This window comes from Alnus glutinosa, chromosome 2 (assembly GCF_958979055.1).
Source record: "Alnus glutinosa chromosome 2, dhAlnGlut1.1, whole genome shotgun sequence".
In the NCBI taxonomy this organism is placed as follows: Eukaryota; Viridiplantae; Streptophyta; class Magnoliopsida; order Fagales; family Betulaceae; genus Alnus; species Alnus glutinosa.
The window spans coordinates 6,841,285-6,858,817 of NC_084887.1; the positions used below are offsets into that span (position 1 = coordinate 6,841,285).

The 17,533-nt window shown below is 33.0% G+C and overlaps 1 protein-coding gene across 1 annotated transcript; it reads left to right on the plus strand.

Annotated features, from left to right (window-relative positions):
* The first annotated feature begins 5,924 nt into the window (after nucleotides 1-5,924).
* LOC133861488 (vesicle-associated protein 4-2-like) lies at nucleotides 5,925-10,342 on the plus strand. The gene is made up of 7 exons (XM_062297278.1): nucleotides 5,925-6,522; nucleotides 7,505-7,575; nucleotides 8,048-8,129; nucleotides 8,281-8,399; nucleotides 9,559-9,636; nucleotides 9,715-9,837; nucleotides 9,930-10,342. Exons 1-7 carry the CDS (start codon nucleotides 6,258-6,260, stop codon nucleotides 9,990-9,992), a joined length of 801 nt encoding a protein of 266 aa, XP_062153262.1. The 5' UTR covers nucleotides 5,925-6,257; the 3' UTR covers nucleotides 9,993-10,342.
* Nucleotides 10,343-17,533: the final 7,191 nt, after the last annotated feature.

The window sequence follows — 17,533 nt, forward strand, 5'->3', positions numbered from 1 at the left end:
TGGATTCTTCAATTTATCAGTGTCAAATTAATAACTCCACAATCTAAAATTCGTGAATGTTAAAATATTAATTAAATGATGAAATTGAAGAATCTATAATAAAAAAGATTATTACATATATTAAATATAATTAAAAAATATTTATGTAGCAAAAGGGCATGATTTTGGTGTTTAATACCATGCCTAAATATCTTTTAAGAGAGATATTCTCATATAGCTATACATACTTACATAGATTTGATCGTGGGACTACTTTGCCCATAGATTTGATCATAGATTTATATGAATACGAACTGTTCAAATAAAAGGGTAATTCGACATGAACTGTATAATTTGTTTAATAAACAAATTGTGTTGGGTTGACTCAATCATGACCCATTTCAACTCAATTAATATAAATGGCTTAAATTAACTCAAATATTTGGCACGGCTTAATTAACACAATTTCATATCTTAAAAGCATAAATTATATAAGCTATATGCATTCGCAACTAGATTTTCGACAATCAACTTAATAATCGGTATCCAATTATCCATAACTATAATTCATAAACATAACCCTTAGTGAAATATCCAATCAAAATAATATTACAGTCCAATAAAGTTCATCCACAAAAACAAACATATACCAATAAAAAATAATAATAATAATAAGATTACATTCTAACAAATAATATGATAAAGCCTCCTCATTAAGCATGAACATTGATTATTAACTAAAGTAGAGTTTTATGTTAACGCAGCGGCATCATTTTGGTTGGCTAAGTTTTATTTGTAGCATTTTGTCTGTAATGGTTTGTGTAATTGTTTGAATTGTTTGTTGGCTCAAGTTTGAGGTATACACCTTTATGATGGTGACTTATGTACACCTTTATGGTGGTTCTTGTGTACACCTTTATGGTGGCTTGTTATGTACCCTTCTCTTGATTAATGAAAATTAATCTTTCCTTCAAAAAAAAAAAAAAAAGTAAATGGAATTGAAATGTAATTAAAATCTACAAGGATTATGCGGGTCGATTGCAGGTTAAGCGTCAACTTGCAATTGACCCAGGATTAACCCCGTTTACTAATCATGTTTAATCGAGTTGATCCAGTTTGACCAGAATCTCACCACTCTAAACTTCTAATCTTCTAATTTCGTGTCGAATTTTTGAATCTTATAAAAAATTGTCGATCTTACTTTAGGGTAAGTCTTATTTTATGGCTCAAACTTAACTCCTCTTCTTATTTGACTAATTTAATGACCAAAAACAAAATGACAGTAACCATTCCCGAATATTCTGGGTGAAAGAGACCAAAAATGGCCGCTGATAAGCTTGAGCACAGGCCTCGGTAATGGCCAGAAGCTAGTGAAACTGCCTCCACTTTCATATATATAGGCTTCAGTTAGATAGCCTCCGTTCTTGATTTATCCAACTTTTCAAGGCAAAGATTATATCTCCCTCTAGACTGTTAAACGAAAAGCAATATATATATATATATATATATATATATATATATATATATATATATATATATATATATATATATGGGAGCAGAGGTATATATTAATGATGTGTGAAGCCATAGTTTTGCATTTATGGTTCATCTATCTGAAGTTTTTTTCTTTTTTTTTTTTTAATTTCGTAGAACATCAATGATAGTACATTTAAAAACATTTTATCTATTATAAAACATATATTTTCTTTGGAAGCACATAAATTAACATAATGATAGTACACATGCATATTTTAAATTTAAAAATTAAAAAGTGAGAGATCCAAGGATTTGAAATCCAAACAAGAGTTCAAAAGAAGATTGGTCTTCCATTATGTGCAATTTGTGGGCCGGATGCGTAGACTACATAAACATCTAGAAGGATAAATGGCTACCTACTCCAACAACAACGTATGCCATCCAATCCTCAAGGAAGACCCTTCGGGAAAATTCAAAAGTTATCAAACTCATTGATTTTGACACTAAATGGTGGAATGGGCCGCTAATTCAAGCAATATTTTGCAAGGAGGAAGCTGAGATTATTATTTCCCCCGTCCCTCTAATTAGCAAGTATGGCCAAAAAGACAAGTCGATCTGGAGGGGGTCTACAATAGGTGAATTCACAATTCGTAGTGCATATCATATGGAAAAAGATAGACAAAAGGTAGAGTGTAGAGAGGGGTCACAAAAATCATATATGAACAACATTCGGGAAGATAATTTGGGGAAATGAAGGTATCCAACCCAGTCAAAATGTTCACGTGGAGGGCCTGCAATAATAGATCCTCCCCACAAAAGAAAATCTGCGCACACGAGCGAGATATTGTTCTATACTCTTTGTGTTTGTTATGTAATATGGATGGTGAAACGATGAAACATATTTTATGGGATTGCCTATCGGCTAAAGATGTCTTGGGGGGGGCATGTGGGAGAACAATCCAAAAGAGCACTGACCAAGGCAACTCTTTCGCAGACATGTTAGAGAACATGATTGATAGGTGCACAAGAGAAGAGGTGAGCTCCATGCTGAGATTGCCCACAGAATCTGGTTCCGAAGGAATAATGTGTTTTTCCCACCCAAACTTGCTGATTCAAATAGCATCTCTCTCCCTTCAAGCATATAGAGATCAGGCCAATGCAAAAGAGAAGCTATAAAATTATTAATAAAAGTTTCATATTATTGAAATTTTTGAACTAATTAATGGTTAATTAGTGTTAGAAAAACGATTTTTAAAGCATGATTTTCAACATATAATATTGGCAAATTTATATTTTTGTTTTGAGTGGTAGTGGAATATACGTGTACATGTGTTATTTTAGTGCAATACCCCAGAATCCCTTCTATAGAAACACTAGTTGATTTAGTGGTAAACACTCCACATGTCAATGTCTTCGTTAGGGCCTAGCTAGGGACTCTGATTTAATTTTTCTACGCGTTTTAGACAAGAAGGTGTACGTGTCTTCTGTTTTCATCACCTTTCCAAAAATTACGAATTAAAAAAAAAAAAAAAAAAAAAAAAAAAAAAAAAAAAAAAAAAAAAAAAAACACAAACTTTCATGTCAATGGATGGAGTGAAGACCAACTTTATGATTTATGCCGTTATATATGAAAAGAGTATTAATTAATAGGGGTATGATAACTTGACTCTTTGAATTATTGTCATTATTGTAATTATTACTCTAAATTTAAAAAATTCTCAATTTATTATTTATTTTTTTCCGATTTCACACGTTCCTTAAGATTTTCCATTAAATCCGGTCAAAAATTTTAAAACATTTATGTTTTCTTTTTTCAAAAAATATAAATTATTTTCAAAGATTCATGTGTGAATATTTTTGCAAATTCTGTTAAATCCTGACCAACGCTTAAATTCTTGCAAATTTTTTTCCTAAAAAAAAATAAATAAATAAAGGTATTTTGAAAATTTTGACACTCATCCATTATATTTCATGGAAAATCCTAATGAAATACTGAAATTGAAAAAAGAAAAAAAAGATTGATACACTAAATTAAAAGTTTTTGAAGTTTAGAAGAATAATTGCAAATGTGATGAAAGTTCATGAGAGAGTTAAATGAAGTTTTCCCTAACTTTTATTATAACTTCTTTACAAACTGACGTGACAGTCCACATGTCACATCAGCCACTAAACAATTACATTTGGTTATACACTGATGTTGTATGTAGTGCCTTGTAAATTCACGTGAAATTTACCAAAACAGTCACTAAACAATTCATTTTAATTGTGGAATTGCAGCAAAGTTGTAATACCGAACCATTTTTCTATATAAAATACAATTTGAATTGTAAATTATATAATGTTGAATAAACCACATGCATGTATGCCGACTTTGGGAGATGAGATATAATTTGTGAATATAGAATTTGATAATGGTATATATGAAAGATGCTTCCTAATTTCTCCACTAAGGAAAAAGTTATGCTATGCCTTATCCTTGTAATGATCATATACAGTGAGGAAGGAGGGCAGGAGTATATATAATCAAACCAGCTAGACCACAAAAAGGACTAAGAAAAAGAAAGTGACTTTAGGCAGAGGCTGTTGGATTATGCCCGAACAACATACTAATTGCCCCAATGTTTTGGTAGCTTAAATTATTGCCCATCAACAATAATTTTAGATGGAAAAGGAGAGATGCCTTTTGCAAGAGGGCCACATGGGGAGTACCAGTGCCCATTCCTGTGTAGTTATTTAAGATCACTTCTATCATCACATTTGATGCTCTTTCATCATGCTCTCTAATTATCAAAACAGGATATTATCCATCCTTTAAGCAAAAGCAGAGTCTACAAAGATAAACAAATTAATAAATACAAAATTGAAAAAAAAAAAAAAAAAAATTGGAAGAGGAGGAATAGAATGCCAAATACTTATTAATATGAATCCACGTGCATTTTTAATAGAATATATAATTCTCACATTTATTTTTAAAAATACACGTAAGAATTGAAAATTGGACTACGATTTTTGCAAAGTGTAAAAAATTGAAAGTCACCCCTAGATGCCTTTGGGTAGCAGCACGCCATGCACTCCCAGCACCGCCGCCAACCCCGGCCGCATTTTGACCACCCCCAAAATGCATTTCTGGGTGGACAAAAGGCCACCCCTGCCCTGGCAACCACCCATTTTTTCTTTTCAAAGTTTTTTTATAAAAAAAAATAATTTTTTAAGTTTTATTTATTTATGTTGTTAATATATTTATATTTTTTATTATGATCGACACGTGTCGCCATTTTATTGACACTAACGTGGCGCCTAACGGAATTTGTCAAAAAAAAAATTCAACAAAATTTGACTTCAATGAGCGATTTATAAATTAAACCAAATACATGAATTTCTGAATTAATTTTTATTTTTTATTATGTTTAACACGTGTCGTCATTTTATTGGTAATGACGAAGCGCCCAACGGAATTTGTCAAAAAAAATTTAACGAAATTTGACTTCAAAGAGAAATTTGTAAATTAACCCAACCACATGAATTTTTGAATTAATTTTAATACTAAAAAAAAAGGATTTATAATTTAAGCAGACTTACAAGATCCAACCATTCAATTTTTCACTTTCATTCCTCTAGATTTTTGTTGGGCCAAGTTTGTTATGCATTTTTGTTTTCCCTGTTGTCAACGTAGCTCTTGTAGTGGATCACAGCAAACTAGATATGTTTTATTATTATTATATTTCCTGAAAAATAAGTTTTTTATATGTCTAATTGGTGTAGAATAAATCTTAACTTGAATTTCTTCTAAATATATGAAATTTCTTATTTATCTTGTCCTTTATCGTACTTGTATATCAGTTCGAAAATGAAAAAGGAGAAAAAGATATTTATTTAGTACCTTTTTGAAAAAGTAAACAATCACACTCTATCATCATAAAAATTTTAAATTTTAAATTGTAAATCTTCGTTTTTATTCAAATATTAATCAAATGAATAATTTAAATTTTTTTAATAATTATTAATTTAACAAGATATTAAAACAAACGTCACCTTCCATTTTAATGATTTAATCGAAATTTATATCTTCCTATAAAATTAAGTTTTTGAATAAACGATAGTTTAATATGGTATCCGAGTAAAAATCGTGTCTCCGTCAATTTACCTTCTGTATTAATTAAACATTTAACTCGTTGAATGAGAATGAATGTTAAACTACTTATTAAATAATTAAATATGTCATTTTTTATAAAGATAAGAATTACTTTAACACATATTTAAGAAGAAGGTATTAAAATATAAGTTAAACAATTAAAATAAAATAAAAAAAGGTAGTGCATGAAAGATACGAATTCCAACTGTAAAGCCCGGGAACCCAAATACAACTGGGGACCTCAAACACGCCAATCAAATAGAGCAAAATCCCTATCTACCTGTGATCCTTTGTATTGTTCTTCAGAATTCAGAATTTTTTTTTTTTTTTTTTTTAAGGAAAAAAAAAAAAAAAGGAGCAAAATCCAAAACTTTGAGATCCGAGCTTGGCCAAATGAAAAATCAGTATATCTCTCAAGTGAAATTAAACACCGCCATTTCCGACAATGAAAAGAGCCCCCATGAAAAGAAACGTTGTTGAAAGGTCATTTTCTGCCACACGGTAAAGAGCGTTAACATCAAAGGAAAAATCTCTCTCTCAAGCTCAGGCTCAGGCTCAGGCTCAGGCTCAAACAAAAACAAAATCTGTCTTTGCACAAAGAAGCTCCCCGGCGAGAGACCCAGACAAACGACCCACTGAGTGGTGGCTCGGATTTTCCGTGAAGAAAGAAATGGCTGTTGATAGTGAGAAATCAGGTGCGGATGGGAAGGCTTGGAGTCTTTGTAAAATGCCATTTTGGCAGACGAGCATTGCTTCCTCTTCGTCTTCTTCTACTTCTGTTGCCTCTGCTTCGGTTTCTGGTCAGAGTCAGATTCATGAAGCTGTTGAAAGGTCGAGTTTGCATTCTTCGAATGCGGTTTCGTCTATGGCCAAGTCTCTGCTTCCGACTAGGAGGAGGCTCCGGCTTGATCCTCCGAACAAGCTCTTCTTTCCCTGTAAGACTTTTTGGTTTATGGGTTCTTCTTGTTTTCTTTGGTTGTGTACTCTTTTCTTCTTTTTTCTTTTTTCTTTTGACTTTTTGTTTGTGGGTTGGAGTTTTGTATGCTTTAATGGTTTTGGAAGGTGCTTTGCTGTTAAATTTGCTGAATTGTGATCTGGGTCTTCTTCTTCTTCTTTATATTTCGTTTCACGACTTGTCAATTTTTGAGCCTAGATTGAATTCACTTGCTAATTGCTAATCTGGGTTTGCCTCAGTGAGTCTCAAAAAGTCAGATTCTTTGTTTTGTGGACAGTGTGGTGGTTTACAATGCATAATTTGTTTCTATATCTGAGTACGTTGCTTGAATTGTCCTTGACTTAATTGTCTGATAATGGTTTCATTCCTAGCACAAAAAATAACAAATTTTAAAAGAAAAAGTGATTAATTTGGTAATTGCTGATCTGTGTCATCTTGTTTGGTCTCTATAAGAGAGATTCTTTGTTGTTTGATTAGTTTCCCCTGCATGATTTATTGGTTTGATTACAGTAATTAGAATTGTTATAGACTAATATGATCGGTTTGGAGTGTGTCTTGGACTGGTGGAATCGTTTGAAATCTGGGTTTTCCTTATTCATTCTCAACAAGTGAGATTCTTTCTTCTTTTCGTTTGTTGATCTTTTTCTTTTTCCTTTTCTTTTGCGTTACCAAGTGGCTCAAATTGTTCTTTTTGGAGTAATTTGACTCAGCAAGTATGTACTGTTGTTAGTCCATCAGGGCTTATGGCATTCATAACATTGATGACTGATTGGTTTTTTATTGACTTTTATGTTAATTGGGGCTGTCAAGTCCCGAACTTCATTTATAATGATTTTACTCCAGAAATTTGGTTAATGACTAGAAGCAATAATGTTGATTAAGTTTCTCCGCTTCCTGCTATTTGCTAGATAGATTATTATTTTTATTGCTACCTGATTTATTCAATTCTGTTCCACATGAAGATGAACCTGGTAAGCAGGTTAGGAGCGCTGTTGGGATTAAAAACATCTGCAAGTCTCATGTAGCTTTCAAGGTATTACTATATACTTATTTCAGTTGTTTCTTAATTTTCTTGTTACCTTTTTCGTCGATACTTGGCTGTTTGTTTTTGGCCTTTATATGGAAAAATAAGGTCCAAAGGGTAGATTTCTCTAATATCTTCTACTAATTTGATGAGATTTGGATAGAAATTTTTTCAAAAGATTGGTGCAATGTCTCTGAAAAAGACTTGGTTAGGATTGGGAAAAGGTTTTGATACCTGTCAATAGTAATGTCTTTTGTATTTTGCACAAAATCATTTGTATGTTGGTTTCAAATTTTTGCCTATAATTGTTGTGAAAGCTTTTGCTGTTGCATATAAATGCTTGGCTCTGAGACAGAGAAAAGGAAAGAAAATGGCATTACTGCACACACTTCTTCCTTTTTATTTTTGTCCTGTATTATTGTTGGAATTTCTACTTATTACTACTAGGGCCATCTAACGGATGCCGTGTTGGTTGTTTTAGTTCCAAACAACTGCACCAAAGAGTTGTTATATGCGTCCTCCAGGCGGTATACTTTCTCCTGGTGAAAGTATAATTGCAACTGGTAATTCAGCTTTCTCAATCTTGTCTTCCTTAGCCACCCCTACCCCCCCTTATTTTTCTCCCAGCATTTGGTACTTTCTCACTGCATTTGTAATGTAAAAGATGCTGTATTTGTTTAAACTAAGTTTTTGAACTTTTGAATTGGCTGACAGTTTTCAAGTTTGTTGAGCCTCCTGAGAACAATGAGAAACTAATCGATCACAGGAGCAAGGTTAAGTTCAAAATCATGAGCTTAAAGGTGAAAGGTGAAATGGACTATGTACCAGAACTGGTATAGCATGCAGACTCTTCAGTTTAAATTTATTGTTGATTTTAATTTACTGTCAACCTGTCATGTCTGCTTGATATGTGAACTCATACAGAATGTCTTGATCTTGTTTTTGACTTAATTGTGTTTGTTTTTTTATATTTTTCATAGTCTAATTGCTGTGTCAGTGGCACTAATTACTCTAGAAGTTGAAACTTCACTTTATGTTTGTTGAGTTTATTGAGTCAAAATTTCCTGAAACTTATGTTCCTAGAAACCAAAATAACTGAAGATGACAAAAAGAAATGGAAGGTTTTTGAAATTTTGATTAAAAAGGAGCAATGGTTTAAATAGGAATCTCTTTTGAGACTCAGGTGGATTTCATATGTTAGCGATGAACTAATTTAGTAGCTTCATGGGCATGTCTTTGACCTCTTTTTTCCTTGTATTCAGTAATCTTGTGAATCTCTGATGACATTCTAAATGTATCTCTAATAACTTGCAGAACTTTCAAATTAATCTGAATAATTTTACATTGTCAAGCTTTTGTTTCTTTTGCAGCGAATTTGGACTTATTTCTGTGGAATTTATTTTCAAACTTTCTGATTTCATTCTCAAAATAATTTCCAATGTGAAATTCATTGTTGAGTTCTTGGATTTACTTTATTTCACTTTAGTCTCAAAATCTTGAATAATACACGACAGCATAATTTTCAGATGGTTTACCAAAATTCTTGAACTATTTTGAATCTGGTGGAGTTATATATGCTTATGATTTTGAATTTAATTGACTTGCTCAAGGGTTCTTGTTAATTTCAAATATTTTTCACAAACCGACCAGCAAACTACCCAATGTTTGCACGTAACTGCTGACCCGGCTGACCATGCTAGAAATGGAAAAAGTGTTTCATTAACCTTTTGTGGGTTATCACAATTGGTCTTATGCAATCCTACATCCAACCAATCTGTGTAATGTGTATATTGTTCTACAACTGTTCAAGTATAAGCAAAAAATTTTATTTAATGGATTCAACAGTTATTTGAACTGGACTTTGCCTTTTTATCCTGAAAAGCTTGGTTATATTGAGATCTCTGTGCTGTTTATTTCTTTATTACAAAATTGAGACCACCATGATGTTTAGATGCTAAAGAAAATGTGTTGTTATATGACACTTCTACGCAGTTTGACGAGCAAAGGGATCAAGTTGCAGTTGAGCAAATTTTGCGGGTTGTTTTCCTTGATCCTGAACGCCCCACCCCAGTAAGTAGGACTGAAATATCTTTGATCTGTCATGCTTTTTTATAATGTTTGAATAATTTCATTTTTCCTTTCGTGAAGGCAATGGAAAAACTTAAGCGACAGTTGGCTGAGGCAGAGGCTGCGCTCGAGACACGCAAGAAGCCTCCAGAAGACACCGGTCCTCGAATCGTTGGGGGGGAAGGACTTGTTATCGATGAATGGGTGAGTATTATTTCTCTTTCAATGTGGTTGGTCTTCTGTGATCTCTTTGCATAATATTTGGCATTCTGCCCTCTGTGTTTCTTCTTTTGTAGAAAGAACGGAGGGAAAGATACCTGGCCCGGCAGCAGCAGGTTGAAGGGGTCGATTCAGTGTAAAGTGATGTTGTTTCCTCATGTTTTGTGCATTTATCCTTCTACAACAGAAGTTCTATGATGTGATCATGTATTCCTTGCCAAGTGATATCCCTTGAGGAGATAAGAGGCAAGCGGAGGTGCTGTCAAGAGGTAATATGGAAAGCATGTATGCTGTGATCATTGGTTGTGAGTAAAGTTGTATTTGATTTGAAAAATGCTTGATTAAGGGCTCATCCTTATTACATGTAGATGGAAGGATTTCAAATAGGGTTGAAATTTTTAGCTTTCGAAGAATGAATATATTGCCCTTGATTTTATTCAAGAATACCACTTTTTATTCAGCTACAGTATTTTCTGAGTTATTTTCCTCCTTCAGAGAGTGTTGACTTCATTTTTCATGCATACAAATACTATGTCCATGATTTCATATTGAAGTATTAATTAAATAGTTAAAGTTATCATTTTATGTTAATTTAAGCTTTTGAGATAACTGGTTATTTAATATAGTAATGTTAGAAACCACATTTTTATCTCACAACTATCCTATTATGTTGACGTAGCAATCCCAACTAACCCTTGGATCAATGTTTGTTTAAAAAAAAAAAAAAATCCAATAGTTAGTTTGAATTGTCACTTCAGCATTGTATGATAGTTTGATAAAAATGTGGTATATAGTTATGCATTCATGCACAGTGCTTCCCCCACATTTGGACAAGCACTGCAGCTCAAATGCAAAATGCATTTGGTTTAGAGAATCGAATGAACATATTTAGTGCTTAGAGCATCCATAATATATTCTCTAAATTTCTATCTAAGATAGCTAATCAAAGTTACCTTTTTCTAGTGGCTTTTCAAATGCATTCTCCATCCGATTATTTATTATTTTTCTATATCATTTAAATATTTTTTTTTTATTCATGATAAAACATAAAGAAAGAGAGAGTGGGAGAGAGAAAAACCTATATGCAAAATGCAATTGGTTTAGAAAATCAGATAAGACACTTTTTAGGCTTTTAATTAGCCATTTTACATGTAACTTTAAAATGCATAAACCGCTGTTAGGACTCCTGCTAACACATTTTTCCTCCAGATTGCTCTATGTGCCTACTTTTTCCTCTGATTTTCTGGGTCCCATAGTATTGGCTTTATCCATTGTCATGGATGAAGGAACAAACAAAATAATAATAATAATAATAATAATAATAATAATAATAATAAAAGCAAAAAGAATTTGGAACAAAAAAAAATAGCAAAAGCAAGAATTTAGATGAAGAAATGGAAAATATACTTGGCATTATTTGTTCAATCAAAGTGACAAAGGATATGTACCAAACTCTGTTGGCATCTAGCACTTTTAGAAAGATTATTATATATAACAGAAGGGTACATAATTAAAGTTGTTTAATTATTGAGGTTGACAGCTCCAATGGGAGCTAAAAAATGCATCAGCAGCTTAGCTGGAAAAAAAATGTATAGAAGAAGAGTATTTTTTTTAAAAAAATAAATAAATAAAAATATATTATTGATTAGTTGGGATTAAGGGAATCTAGATTGTTGAATCCTGATATTGTTTTTGTCCACTAACTATAAATTAACATTTGTAAGTGCCAACCAAATATATCTAATTGATATTATCTAATCCATTGAGAGCAATAGCTACCAGAACTTTTTGTAAGCTAGATAGTGACAGAGGGGGCCTATTTCACTAGTCCCCGTCCACAATGAAGGGAGTAAGGCAGGATTTAATATTATAGCAAACTTTTGGACCTTTTGTCATTTTAAATTTAATCTTTTAATTTTTAATTTGACGGAAAAAATAAAAAGTTAGTCCAGGGTGTACCAATTTGCAATAAACTCCTTAGAGTTTAAAAATTGACTTAAAACTTTCGTTCAAAATTTTGACGGAAACTATCGCTGAATCACCTTCAAATTCCTTGGGATGGTTAGGCTACTCCCTCTGGCCAATTTAGGGTGGTCTAACCATCTTTTAGAATTTATTATTATTATTATTATTATAAGGGACAGGTGTTGTATTATTAATGTTGCTTTTGTGACATTCTCACAATTTTCGATCAAAACCTTTAAACGAAAATTTAGAATGCGGAGTTATTTTTTATTTATGCTTGCAACAAAAAGTTCACTTTGTAAACCCTCGTTTAGGAACAATAGGACGGCTTGCGGCCACCCTCCTCATTAAGGCTTAAGAGGGCGGTCTCAGCCACTTTTTTGGTTTTTGGCTCTTTTTTTGTTTGTTTTTTTTTTTTTTTTTTTTTGCTCAATTTTTTATTTCAGGGTCATAATTTTCCTATCATATCCATTTTATTATTAATTTAACTGAAATATTGACAGAGACCTCGAATTTAAAATGGGTGTAAATTCGGATTTCAAATTTATTAAATTAAACACTACAAACTTAGAGTCAAAATGGTTTAAAAAAACACACACGGGAATCATGACCTAATTCCCCATATAACAAGCTAGCATTCAAGAACATACTATCAAAATGTTGAAATTATGTTGTAATTTTGTATAGCCTTTTTTTCTTTTCTTTTGGTAGTATTATCATATTTTGCCAGGAAAAGATTGGTGCACAACTACTCACATGAGCGGGACTCACCTGAATAAGTGGGTCCCACCCATATGAGTAGAAGTGCACAACCTGTTGTGCAAGTAACAAATCTTTATTTTTCCAACAATGACATCTATAAACTCGATTTTTCAGATTTTAATTTTTTTAAAAAAATATATATAAATAAATAAATAATTATGATTATGCAACTTGACGTGGTCATATTCAAGGACATGTAAGAGAATGACTCAAATCTAGAAGCATATCCTCAAATAGGCTTAATTTAATAATAAGAAAAGAGATAATATATGATCATGAATAAAGTTGAAGATCTTACCTCCTACACTACTTGAATGGTTTCGGATAAAAGCCAATCGATATCTACCCATCGCTTTCTTTAGGGAATACTATATTCCCCACTTTATATTATAAATTAAAGATGAGCATATCTTCATTTCTTTTTTTCTTTTTCTTTTTATGGAATAGGAAATAGATTCATTCTAAATGGAGATAGATTTATTTTAGAGACTTGATACGCGTTCATCCCGTGTATATTTTATAAGAGAAATGCTAGAGTTCTTTCTAGTGTCTTTCTCGAACCCTTTTATGCTAACATGTCACCCTGTTTTTAATAAAAAAAAAAAAAAAAAAAAAATAGAGTGTCATGTCAGCATAAAAGAACACTAGAAGGAATTCTAGTATTTCTCATTTTAAATTTTATAAATCTAACGGTTGATTTGTTAAAAAGCGAATGAAAAAAATAAAAATAAATAAAATTATTTCTCTTTATTTTATGGTTATATTAGATTTTGCAAATATTCCCAATGTGCCAGGTAGCCAATCATTTATTTTGTATTTTTTTTTTGGTGAAAATATACTTTATTTTTCTGGCCATTGAAGAACTTGATTAAAATGGCAGGCAATATAATGAGGTGTCCACTTGAAGCCTTTTGTGAGCATTGCTTCAAAAGGATGCTCTAAAAGATTCGGAATCCATGGCACCCGACTCCTGAGGCACCACCAGAGTAAGGCCCATGACTTGTATCCCATTATTCTCACCTTTCCGACATGTTAATGTCAATTAATTTTGAATTAATTATTATTCAAAATAAAAATTCAAAAGCTCATACATAGAACCAGGATTTTAGATGAGATAGCTAGGGCAGAAAAAAAATATAAAATTTGGAGGCATTTTTAAAATATTTAGGGATTTTGGGAGGGTTAGTAGTGCCCCCAAGGCCATGGGTGGTTTCAAATAAGGATCTAAAGCAATTACATGCCCAATTGTGGCAGGATCAACAGTTAATGTGAGAGACTCCATATGAAACTCGCTTGCTTAAAAAAAAATTTAAACTATCCAACCACTTATTTGGATAAGTGGATCCCTTATAGGGTCTGTCATATATTATATGTTCAAATTACTTGGTTCAAATTCCAAGTAATTTGGACCAATAATTGTTGTGAATTTTCCAATCCAGTGGTTCCACCCCTACGAGGTTTAATTTAGAATGTTACATAAGCAGTGTGTTGTAATGGTGAAATAAAAATATAGTTTCTTGGTGATTTGGAGCATAAAATCCATCAAACGTTTTGGAAATTTTTTTTTTTTTAATAAATGTTGAATTTTTAATTATCTTGGCTAGACCATGCCATATCACTCAAGTGGGGGTTCAAAGGGCAATTTCTTGTTCAAAATAATAATAATAATAAAGTTGATTGGTGCACCCAAGTCTTTAATGTAATATATGAGGGCTACGGCCATTTGCACTAGTGATAAAGTGGGAGGAGAAAAGTTGGATATTGTTTTAGGATACTCCATTCATTGTAATGACTACCATATCATGATGATGCCTAGACCCAAAAAAAAAAAAAAAATTGTTTTCTTGGGAGTAAGTATATAGGGTCGTTTCATTGCAACTTAAAACGTGACGAGTTACTTAAAATAATAATAAAAAAAAAAAATAACGAAATTAGGTAACTCTTTGTCTTAAGCTCTGGACTGTTCAATCAAAATGAATAGTTTGAATTGAGTTACATAAACCTTTAAAAAATTAAAAATCAAAAGAACTGATTGTTAGTCGACCATCCCTTGACTCTTTACGAAATGGCTAATCACCGTTTTACTCTTTGAATGTATGTTCAACTATTCTTATTGGGTGAGCAGGCCGACCGCACATACCCCTTAAGAGTGAAGGGGATGTTAGCCACTCTTCTCAGGAACACTCAAGGGTGGTCACACCATTTCCAAGCTCTTTGAGGGTAGTGTAACCAACCCCAAGCCCTCATAAACAGGGTGACGCCTAGCTCAAGCACACCTTAAGAAGTGGCTGGCCACCCTTTAATAATTTTATTTTATTTTTAAAAAGTGTTACGTGGCTCACAGTCCTAGCATTAAAAACTTCAACCATATTTTCAAAGGACTAGACCACTAGACCCAAGTGTATTAACATCACTGTAACTTTCATATTAACAATTCTAAATGCAGAATGGGTCGCTTTCATTTATTTGTTTATTTATTTTCTTTCCTTTGAAAATAATGATAGAATAGGATAGTCTATCATTCTTGTTAAAATACTAAAATATCCTTACCCACCACATTGTACTATATTTGTGCTATTATAATACAAATGGTAATATAAATAGAAGTCAAGTCATTTAATAAAAATGTAACCTTATTGGCTATAGTAAACTATGGATTCATGTCTCTAAGGCATAACCATCTTAAATTATGTATCTTCTCTTGTTAGGAAATTACCATTCCCCATAGCAAACGGGTCGGAAACCGAGTTGAGACCGGTTCGGATTGTCCAACTTGATGCGATTTGGTCGGACATCTGAACTTCGGATTTAAACTACACATTTCAATGAACGTCCCAACCATCGATTCAGGAATGTATTACCACTCAAGAGGTTTCGCCTCGAGAAGCACAAGCAGAACCTTTATACATTCCACATGCTTACGGTTTGGTGGTTGAATGTCTCGGAAGCACCGTGGAATGATGCGAGAAAGACATTTGAGATTTCTCCCCTGACCGGCTTACAGAGACTCACAGGACCAAAGTACAGTCATTCTAACACAGCAAAGATTTGCAAGGACATAGAGCCATACAGTTTACTAACTCCCTAGATTTGCGGAGTCACATCACGCTGACAGACCTGGCGAACATCCTGGGATCATTGAAAATCTGAACTTCTGTCCATCCCCATTTTCGGGATGGACATGGGATCCTAGGAAATCCAGAAGGTACAATCCTTGGAACAATTCCTCCACTCACTCCAGCATGCCTATAAATACTTGACTCCCCAGGTATTTCATAACTCTGATTTCTCTACTTGAACTCTCATTTACTCGCCTGGCTTAAGCATCAGAGAGAGGAATGCCGACCAACCCCCGGCGTGTTCTCACTATTTGCAGGTTGCACGGAAGTCCGACCCACCAAGAGAGCAAACCAAGCCATCGTAAGATTCAATCAAGAGCTAACATGGCACCATACCGAAAATTGTATCAACAATTTGGGGCCGACTGTGGGAACGTTTTATTGTTCTTACAAAAAATATCCACAATGGTGACAACACAATCAGAAAATCACATAATGCAAAGGAATACTCAGGGCCAGAGTGCCCAAGACAACACGAGGACCTCGAACGACCTCCAAATCTCGATGGATCTCCTCAGAAAGAAGATTGCTCAAATGGAGAAAGAGTTGGCGGACTTAGCAAATAAGAATGCTGCCTTGCAAGCATGCATTCCGAGACCTTCTCATTCAGAAACAGTACCACTTGAAGATGAAGAGGCTCGCAATAGCCATATTGGAAGCCAAAGTAGGAAAGACAAAGTGCCGAATCAGAACCAATATGTACCATTTTGCTTATTTTCCTGATACCCAACCCTCTGTGAGAGAGAAAGAGAGAGAGAGAGAGAGAGATAGAGAGAGAGAGAGAGAGAGAGAGAGAGGATCTCCTTTGAGGTCTTGCACCTAAAGTTGGGAAAGCTCCTACATTGTGGTATGGATGCTTAACCCAACTATAATATATGTTTATTTCTCATACTTTAAACTGTGATTTACGTGTTTATGATGATTAGTTGTTTTCCTTTTACAAATGACTTAAGGTTGGTTATTTTATGAAGAAAAATTTGCTTATTACATGAAAGATATGAACTTTAAAAGCTAGTTTCCTTCTTGACCTCAAAACAGTGTTAAAATACCTACCTTTCAACATTATGGGGCATTTTCCTTAGTTGTTTTACCAAGAGAAAGAGAAGAAAGTTAGAACTTTTGATGTTCTTAAGTTATGTTTGTGGCCTAATTTGATTTAAAACATTTGTGCATGTTGTATTGTGTTCTTTAGGACTATTGTTATCTCTATGAGTCTTGGGTAAGTATTAGATTTGTTCTTGGTAGGCTATATTAAGGGAAAACATGATTCTAGGGTAAAACGATCGATCCTCCTAAAGAACAATCAATCTGTCAGTAATGATCAAACGGTCCCCAGGAACGATCAATCCGTCTAGGCAGTAAGTTTAAGATTAGGGTTTTTAAATGCATGATTATGGTTTCACGTGTAGGATTATGGTTTTGTTTAGATTTTTCTAATACTAGAGTATGGCTTATATAAAAAGAGAGAGATCATTGGTCTCTCAATGACATTAGAGATTTGACGACCCAATAAATAAATAAAAGTTAAAAATTCAATTGTAATGCCATATTTTCTGCAAACAAAATGTGTGTGGGCCTTTTCCCTCAAAACAATTACTTCGGCACTATATTGCGAAATGGCTGTTTGGCACAAAGCCAGTTCTCATTGGGCTTGTTTGGCAAGGGTAAAAAAAATTTCCTTTTTCCTATTCACTTATCTAAAAAACAATTAACTTCAAAACATTCCAACTTTATATTACATTAATAATTTTTTCTTATTATTTAAATAAAAAAAATTCACTATAAAACAAAAAAAAATTCACTTTTTTTGTACAAATTCTTTTTATTTTATATCA

Bases quoted from the DNA above. Each gene is read 5' to 3' on its own strand.
- LOC133861488 (XM_062297278.1), top strand. From the start codon at position 6,258: ATGGCTGTTGATAGTGAGAAATCAGGTGCGGATGGGAAGGCTTGGAGT. The intron at 7,576-8,047 runs GTATTACTATAT...TGGTTGTTTTAG, and splicing joins AGTCTCATGTAGCTTTCAAG to TTCCAAACAACTGCACCAAA. The intron at 9,838-9,929 runs GTGAGTATTATT...CTTCTTTTGTAG, and splicing joins GACTTGTTATCGATGAATGG to AAAGAACGGAGGGAAAGATA.